We start from the raw sequence: 9537 nt of genomic DNA, 5'->3' as shown, positions 1-9537 counted from the left end.
TTGTTGAAAATGCTAAGACTAGATTTTTAAGTGTTGTCACCATAAAAATGATAACTACGAAAGTTAATGCATCTGTTAATTAGCTAGATTTAGCCCTAGCTGTTTCAGATAGTTCGATTACTATTATATTTTAAAATTTCAATTTCGGGCTGTTAGTCACTAACATATAGAAGAAATACAGTTGATTAATGTGTATTGATCTTGAATTCTACAGCCTGCTAAACTCACTTGTTAGTCTGAATAGCCTTTTTAAATAAAAGTTTCATTGAACTTTCTATATAAATGGTCATGTAGTCTACTAATAAAGACAATTTAACTTCTTCCTTTCTGATCTGGATGACTATCATTTCTTTCTTTTTTTTAATTTCATGGGCTAGAACTTTAATACAACATTGAATAGAAATGATGAGAGTGGACATCCTTTACTTACTCCTAATCGTAGATGTCATTATATTTTGGATCTGGAATTTCTCTCAAAGCCTCACTTGTTGAAGTCTTGGTTCCCAGTGCAGCAATGTTCAGAGATGGAGCTTTTAGGAAGTAATTGGATCATGAGGGCTCTGATCCTGTCAACAGATTAATCATTGACGGAAAATATGAGAGGTGGGACCCAGTTGAAGGAAGTGGGTCCCTGAGGCCTGCCCTTCTCCCCAGCTCCCCTCCTCCTGGGCTTCTTGGCCTCTGTAAAATGAGCAGCTCTGCTGTACCATGACTTCTCTGCCAGGATGTTCTGCCCTACTCCAGCCCACAGCAGTGGAGCCACCCCACCATGCACTAAGACTGCTGAAACTGTGTTACAAACGATAGATCATTCTTCCTTTAAGTTGTTTCCTCAGGTATTTTGTAAAAGGAAAGAAAAGCTCATTAACACAGATAGAAAGCATTCCATTTTTTGCCATTATATATTTTATCAGCTGTAGATTTTTTTTTCTAATCAGGCTGAGGAAGTTGTCTTCTATATCTAGTTGAATGAGAGTTTTTATTATTTATTATTATTGTTATTATTATTGTTGTTGTTGTTATTGTTGTTGTAGTATTAGGAGATTGAACCTAAAGACTTGTGCATGCTAAGCTCTATCACTGAGCTACATTCCAAGCCTTTAGTTGTTTTTTTTTTTTTTTTAAATTTCAGACAGGATCTCACAAAATTGCCAAGACTGGCCTTGAACTTATGATTTCCCCTTTCCTCAGTCTCCTGAGTAGTCGGTATTACAGGATTGTGTCACTGTGCACTGCAGTTTTTTTTTTTTTTAATCAAGAATAGATACTGGATTTGTCATGTGCTTTTTCTGCATCTATTGAGATGATCATATTATTTTTCTTTCAGTTTTTTAAAGTGGTAAATTATACTGATTCAAACATTCAATCAAGTTTACATTCTTGGGATAAACTACTTAGTTATAATGCATTTGTATTTTTTAAAAATAAATTATTCTTAAATTTTAAAACTTAAAATTATTCTTAAATTGTGATAAATATGTATAATAAAATTTATGGTTTGACAATTTTTGAGTGTATAGTTCCAGTAGTAATAAGTGCATTCACACTATTGTACAACCACTACATGATCTACCCACACATTTTTCATCTTGTAAAATAAAACTGTACCATTAAATAATAACTTCCCATTTCTACTCTATCCCCTTGCTTTTTTTTTGAAAATGGAAATTTAATTAATTGATTTATTTGCAGTTTTGGGGATTGAACCCAGAGTACTAGGCTTGCTGCCCCCACAATTCTACTTTCTTTCTCTATGAATTTTACCACACCATGTACCTTATGGGAATAAAATAATACAACTGGTCCTTTTGTGTTTGACTTCTTTCACTTAACATAATGGCATCAAAGTTTATCCATGTTGTAGGATAAGCTAGAATTTCCTCCCTTTTTAAGATTGAAATATAATTGATTATTATATTGTATGTACATACCACATTTTATTCATCTATTCATCTGTTGGTGGAAACTTGTGCCACAGCTACCTTTTGGCTTTTGTGAATAATGCTGTTAAATGGATTAGCCTTTTTATATATTGTTGGACTTGAATGACCAAAATTCTGTAAGAATTTTCACGTCTATATAAGGGGTATAGGTCTCTCTATATTTTTTCTTGTATTGCCTTTATTTATTTATTTATTTGGTGTTAGAATAGTGTTCTCTTTATAGAATGAGTTGGAAAGTCTTTCTTCCTGTTCAAGGTTTTTAAAAATTTGAAGTGTGTAGGATTGGTATTACTTCTTCCTTAAATGTTTGGTAGAATCTGTCAGTAAAACCATCTGAAACTGGAGTTTTCTTTATGCGACAGCTTTTAACTACAAATTCAATCTCATTGTTAATAGATATAAGGATATTATAGTTTCCTCTTTTTTTTTATTGGACTTTAGTAGTCTGTGTCTTGCAAGAATTTGTCCATTTCATCTAAGTTGGGACCATCAAATTTCTTCCCATGAACTAAATCTGACTTGCTGTTTTTGGTAAAGTTTTATTGGAACACAGACATCCCATTTGTTCATGTATTGTCTGTGGTTATTTTTGTGTTAGAGTAGGAGAGTTAAATAGTTGGAAAAGAGGTGATATCATCTACATAGCCTAAAATATTTATTAACTTGCCTTTTGCAGAAAGTTTTCCAACTTCTGATCTAAGTTTTTAATTTTATTGGTATAAAGTTGCTCACAATATTCTTTTATTATTAATCTTAATATTGGTATAATATGTATTGATGTCACTTTTCACATTTATCATTTTTATTTCATTAATTTCCACTATGATCTTTATTGTTTCCTTTCCTTTGCTTACATTAGGTTTCATTTGCTGTTCCCTTTCTTATTTCTTAAGGTATAAGCTGAGTTCATCAGTTTGAAGAGCTTTCTTTTCTTTTTTCTTTCTTTTTTTTTTTTTTTTGGTAATACTGGGGATTGAACTCAGGATGTTATCACCAATGCTATGGGAATGTTCTACCACTGAGATACACCCCCAGCCCCACTTTTTTGAAAATTTTGAGACAGAGTCTCATTAAGTTGTCCAGACTAGCCTTGAATTTGGCAATCCTCCTGCCTCAGCTTCCTGAGTAGCTGGGATTACAGGCATGTGCCACCACACCTGACTTTCTTCTTTTCTAATGCAGGTGTTTAGTGGTACAGATGTCTCTCTACTGTTTTAGCAGCATTCCACAATTTTTGATATGCTGTTTTCACAGGGGGGTGGGATCAGGGACATTTTCAAAAAGTACTAGTAATCTCTTAAACTGGGTAGTTAGGTACATGGGTTAATTTGTTTATTTGTACATTTATTCTTTATACCTTATACATACGAATATTCTTTTGAGTATATTCTGAATTTAGCAAGGAACCTTTTTAAAAAGTGTGAGCAGGATATAAGGATATAATCACATTGTGGGTAAACAATTCTTTCAGTGGTTATGTGGAAAGTGAAGTGGAGAAAGGACATAGTAATTTAAAAAAGGATATGCAATAAAGGAAGCAATTGTGTTTGTATAGTTTTGTTTAAAGATAGGTGGTTTTAAAGCAAGTTTGTGATTCAAATAAGTCATAAGTCTTATAAAACTATACAAGAAGATGTAAAAGTAATAACCTGGTTTGAAAATTGATATGTTTAAGAAAAGTTCTTGCCTTAGAAGAGTAAGACCACCTAATTTTTTTCTCAGGTAGTGAGACAGGTAAACTAAAACAGTCCAATGAGGAGAGACTCTTAGTAATGGAGACCTCACTATGGAGACAAGTTATGTCAAACTTGCTTCTTTGGTTGAGGAAAAGCAACACTGAATGTATACTTCTAAAAGATTATACATATTATTAATTAAAATGCCACCCAAATGAGGAACTTGTACACTTTTCCCACAGGTGATTATGTCTAAGGATATTTGATCAAAGAAGAATATTCTGACCTCCAGATACAGAGTAGTCGCCATGAAACTTGGTTGCCATAGATTTGATCTCCAAAAATATTTTTAAACATTTTCCAAATCAACAAAATTTTAACTGTGGTTCATCTACTTAGGATGCCACCCCACTGCTGCCCCCCAAATTATATATATAATCAGAGAGTCAAATCTGGCCACATCACCTGTATTATGGATGTATTTTCACAAGACTAATAGTGAATTACTTTTATATTTGGCGTTAAACTCCTGAGAGGTGAGGATTGCCCACAGTTCCTCTGAATGTGAATTTCTTTGTTGTCCATAAAGAAATCCTTAGTGCCTCACTTATTGACTCATCCTGCCATTTTTTTCTGTGACAAATGTTAAGAGCATGGATGGCTCCAAGCTGAAGTACCCCTCTCGAGACAATAGCAGTTTGGGTTCTGCTCTAATGCAAACAACAAATACTTCATTGAGTCTCAAGAATTTCAACCCAAAAACTCTGCCCAAAGTATCTTGGCCTAAAAAGTTTTCAAATCAGATATTATAATTACCTGCTACTATAAATTATGAATAGCTACCTTTTCCATGTAGTCATAGAAGAATAAGATGAAGGTGAAAGTGAAAAAAAAATCTACAATTTATTTGCCAGAAAATAAAAAATGAAATTAGATATTTATAGCCATTTATCTATACCATGCTTAATTATTATTTTTTAAAAATATTTTTATTAGTTATTGATGGACCTTTATTTTATTTATTTATATGTGGTCCTTAGAATCAAATCCAGTGCTCACCCATGCTAGGCAAGTGCTCTACCACTAAGCCACAACTCCAGCGCTACCATCCTTAATTATTTAATTTCATAATGCTTTGTAGGACAACTAATTACTCAGCTGTGTGATTTATTTGACTTCTGTATATACTTAAAAATATTGTAGGGGTAGGCAAGGTAATAGATCATGTTTGCTTGGCTGATTGCATTTTCCTCTTCCTCTCTTTTCCTATATGGTGTATCTTGCCAATCATTTTTTCCTTGGATAGGTTGTGTGGTTCCAGGGGCTGGTGCAGTTGAAGTGGCAATAGCTGAAGCTCTTGTTAAGCACAAGCACAGTGTAAAGGGAAGAGCTCGTCTTGGAGTCCAAGCTTTTGCTGATGCCTTACTCATTATTCCCAAGGTACAACCATTCTACTGGCCAAATAATAACTGGTTAGATCTAAAGATGTTTAATTGCATATCGTCCATACTGTTGAACAGTTAGCAGAGGAGAAAGACAGGTGCTAATTTGTAAATCCTCACACAGTTTTATATATTTTACACTCAAGCAGGGAAATTTTTGGGTTAATAGCTCAGATCCTTTTAGGAGTTTCATGAAATAGCCAGATTATTTTCTTGGTAGCTTTATCAGCCATTTGTTGGGGACCACCTTGACATGAGCCTGTTTTGGAGTGCGGATGTCTCTCTCCCTTTTACCACAGGTCATGGCTGTCTTCCTGAAGATGAGGGGCAAAAAAGGGCTGCAAATATGCTTTCTTTGGCAAGTGGCTAGGAGAAATTGAGGGACATGTGGCTAGAGGACTAGAGAAAGAATACTAGTCTCCTTTTTTCCACATTTAAAAGAATTTTAAATTTAAATTTAAAAGAAAGGAAATTAATGGGGTGAGGGAACTCAAGTGTCCTCAGAATTTAGTGTGAGGTGCATAGGGGAAATGCTTAAATAAATAAAAACACTACTAAATAGACAATATTTTGATGTAGTTTAAGGATGGAGTTCTTCAAAAGGAAATGATTACTGTATTGTGGATATATTTTCAAAAGACTAATAGTGAATTAATTTTATATTTGGTGTTAAAATATATATGTAAAGGTATTTAACACATGTATTTATTATTATTTTTATTCATAAAGGTTCTGGCTCAGAATTCTGGTTATGACTTGCAGGAAACACTAGTAAAAATTCAGGCTGAGCATTCAGAATCAAAGCAACTGGTTGGCATAGATTTGAATACAGGTAAGAAACTGAAGAAAAATTAATTGCTTAATAAAGAAAGAAGATATTCTTCATTGATCCAGATCTTATAGTAAGGGGTGGGTGTTTGGGTGAATTTATTACTTAAATATTGGATGCCTCTAGTTTACTTTTAGATCTCTTAAAACATCCAGAGTCATGAGGGTGTACCGTTTAAATCTAGGAAACTGGATGAGGTCACCTTGGGGGTAAGTGCAGAGAAAGAAGAGAAGAATAATGGATTGAACCTTTGAGTACTCCAACATTAAGAGCTCAGGGAAAAGGAACCGTTAGTACAAAAGAAAGAAAAATAGGAGAGTGTGGTGTCCTGGAGGACAAAATACAAGAGGGTGTTATCAGCTGTGTTAAATTCTGCTGCTGGATGAGGCCTGGAAATTGACCACTGGATTTAACAACATGGAGGTCATTGATGACTCTGACAAAAGTAGTATTAAATATTGTCAGACTATACCAATCAACACTGATTGAGTACAGCATAGTATTTAAATGTTTTATTTGAAGCTGGGGTTGTAGCTCAGTGGTAGAGCACTTGCCTATCACTTGCCTACACTGAACCATGAGCAAGGCTCTGAGTTCAATCCCCAGCACTGTTTAAAAAAAAAAAAAGAATATATATATATGTGTGTGTGTGTGTGTGTGTATGTTTACTTTGCAGGGGAGTCAATGGTACCAGCAGATACAGGAGTTTGGGATAATTATTGTGTGAAAAAACAACTTCTTCACTCTTGGTAAGTTGGTAGTAACATAAAGAGAAATATCATTAAGTGTATAATTGATAACATTAAAATATTTCTATTATTTTTGTGACCATACAGTGGAAAAATTGTCAAGCATTTGAGAAGGTATGACCCAGTTATTAAAACTAGCTTCTATAATTTTACATTCCCTTTTATATTTTGGTTGTAGCAGTATTAGCTGTAGGAAAGGTTAATCTCACTGTCTGAGGGGGAAAGAAAAGAGCAAACTTTTCTGAAATAGTACCATCTGCATTGTGTGGAAAATCAAACCATGTGCTTAACAATAAGCCTAGTTTTGCAGGAATATAAATCAGTCTTCCACCTTATCAGCGAAGGAGTTGAATTGTGATACAAAGCATGATTTGTATTTATAATAGCTTTGCCTTGTAAAATCTCACACTAACATAATTGAAGGAAAAAGTGCTTCATAGCTGCAGGTTTCTGGGGAAGGATAAGCACAGGGTAGAGGCTTTACTCACTCTCATCTCTTCCCTTAGCACAGTGATTGCCACCAACATTCTCCTGGTTGATGAAATTATGCGAGCTGGGATGTCTTCTCTCAAAGGGTGATGAAATGAAATCCAACTCTTCTGGAAGACAATTCAGGGCATCTGACATTCAACTGTTGTTGGATAGCCTAGGCCATTCTTAATTTTTACAAAATAAATGTAGCTTATATATTATGGTTTAAATCGTCTCAAAGATCATCAAATTATAAAGAGCCCAAGAAATGTTTTCACAGTAAAAGGATATAATGGAAAATTTTTTTTCAGAGTCCTAACTCCTTACTCTGTGTTTTGTAAGCTATTGCAATTTTTATAAAATAGAATCTATTATGATTGTTAGATATTTTGTGATAACTTTTAATTATTCAAATATGCAGCACAGGTTTTAGAATCTAAATCAATTCCCCATTTATCAGAGGGTATAAACGTAGTAAGACAAACTGTTTACTGTCTTGAAAGTCCTTCAGTAAATTCTTGTTGCTACTCTTTCCTTTTATAAATATAGCATCACTTTATGGATTGCATTGATTTACATTACCTGATATTTATTTAATAGATATCTTATATTTTACCTGGCTCTTTTGTGTATTTGATTTTATGTGTGATCAACAACTTAGGTTACTGTGCTAATTCAGATCTGAATATATAATAAAGTACTTTCACCTGAAAAGGTAGATATTGTTAGCATCAATTCTTTAAAATAATTGTTTTGGGCTTTGAATGCCTCTGTTTTTTTTGGTTCTTTTTAGTTGTGCATGACAGTAGAATGTATTTTGACATATTACACATACATTGAGTATAATAACTTCCCATTCTTTTTTAAGTTATTTTTTAGTTGTTAATGGACCTTTATTTTTTATTTATTTATATGTGGTATTGAGACTCAAACCCAGTGTCTCACACATACTAGGCAAGCGCTGTACCACTGAGCCACAACCTCAGCCCATAACTTCCCATTCTTGTAGTTGCACATAACGTGGAGTTACACTGATCATGTATTCCTATATTAACATAGGAAAGTTATGTCTGATTCACTCTACTATCTTTCCTCCCATCCCCGTCCCTTCCCTTCATTCCCCTTATATAGGTATTACAGTAATATCTTTCATGTTCCAAACTCTAGAATTAATCTATTATACTTTTTAATTGTTGTTAGGTTCCTTTTGGTTAACTTTTCGTGGGTCTAAGGGATTAAAATATGGTAGGTACATTAATGGATCTTTGATCTATTTGTGCATGTAGGTTTCCCCTAGTTTAACACCTATAATTTTATAGTCATTTTTTTTCACTTGAAATGTTGTCAATATCTTTCCAAGTCAATAATTAAACTTCTGAACTGTCTTACGTGGCATTTCATTGTATGGTTACACTTCAATTTATTTTGAAAATAAATCAAACAATATCCTATTTCTATTATAAATTTTATGTTTATAAATAATATAATTCTATTTTTAACTTTTTTATTATAAACAAAGATCTCCTTTTTAAACCTATGCCTTATTCTGTAGTATAGGACTTTTAAAATGGACATACCATGCATATTGCTGGACCTTTTCTATGTAAAATGTTTAAATTAGGAAATATTTAAAATGTAGAAAAAGGAGAGCAAATAATAAACACTTTGTACCCTTTACCTAGCTTTAATCAATAGTAACATTTTGCCATGTTTGTTTTTGATTTTCTTTTTAAGAAATTAAAGTGTGAATGTTAATTAAAGCATCATTTTTAACCACTCATACCCCATCATTTGCTTTTCCTATCCTTTACCCCTAGAGATAATCTTTGACCCCTGTGCATTTTTTTGTTTTTAATATATGTGCAAATATCTGGGACAGTGTAAAGATATTCTTTTTTGGCTTGAAAAGTGTAAGTAGTTATCCTATAGATATGCTTTTGCTGCTTTTATTTTCCACTTACTTCCACTAGGGGTTGAACCCAGGGCACTCTACCACTGAGTTACATCCCCAGCCCTTTTTATTTTTAATTTTGAGACAAGGTCTCACTGAGTTGCTGAAGCTAGGTTTGAACTCACAATCCTCCTGCTTCAACCTCCCTAGTACCTGGGATTACAGGCATGTATGTGCCTGGCTTGTGTTTTCTTATTCAGCATTTTAGTTCCATTTTGTTTTTAAATTCCCTAAATTAGTCTTATAATAATAATTATTGTTTTATAAAGTCAGTTCCTATTGGGTTTTTCATGTTTATTAATTTCTTTGTTCAATAGTACCTTTCTTGCAACTATTTTCTTCTTTTTGGGCTCACTTTCTGCTTTTGTCAGCTTTTTCGCTGCTGTGACTAGAAGACCTGACAAGAACAATTTTAGCAGAGGACAAGTTTACTTGGGGGGCTCATGGTTTCAGAGGTCTCAGTCCATAGAGAGCCA

The 9537-nt window shown here is 33.6% G+C and overlaps 1 protein-coding gene across 4 annotated transcripts in view; it reads left to right on the top strand.

Moving 5' to 3' along the window:
* Cct6b (chaperonin containing TCP1 subunit 6B) overlaps window positions 1-7678 on the top strand; it is a 52288-nt gene extending 44610 nt beyond the window's left edge. For all 4 annotated transcript variants that reach the window (XM_048794944.1, XM_048794940.1, XM_048794937.1 and 1 more), the window contains 4 exons: window positions 4926-5059; window positions 5791-5893; window positions 6567-6639; window positions 7146-7678. In XM_048794944.1, the coding sequence (XP_048650901.1) occupies window positions 4926-5059; window positions 5791-5893; window positions 6567-6639; window positions 7146-7218 (383 nt within the window). In that variant the 3' untranslated portion in view covers window positions 7219-7678. The remainder of the gene's footprint in view (window positions 1-4925; window positions 5060-5790; window positions 5894-6566; window positions 6640-7145) is intronic.
* The last annotated feature ends 1859 nt before the right edge of the window (window positions 7679-9537 follow it).

Source organism: Marmota marmota, unplaced genomic scaffold, assembly GCF_001458135.2.
Source record: "Marmota marmota marmota unplaced genomic scaffold, marMar, whole genome shotgun sequence".
Taxonomy (NCBI): domain Eukaryota; kingdom Metazoa; phylum Chordata; class Mammalia; order Rodentia; family Sciuridae; genus Marmota; species Marmota marmota.
The sequence above is the reverse complement of the archived record's forward strand: the minus strand, read 5'-3'. Positions and strand labels throughout refer to the sequence as shown.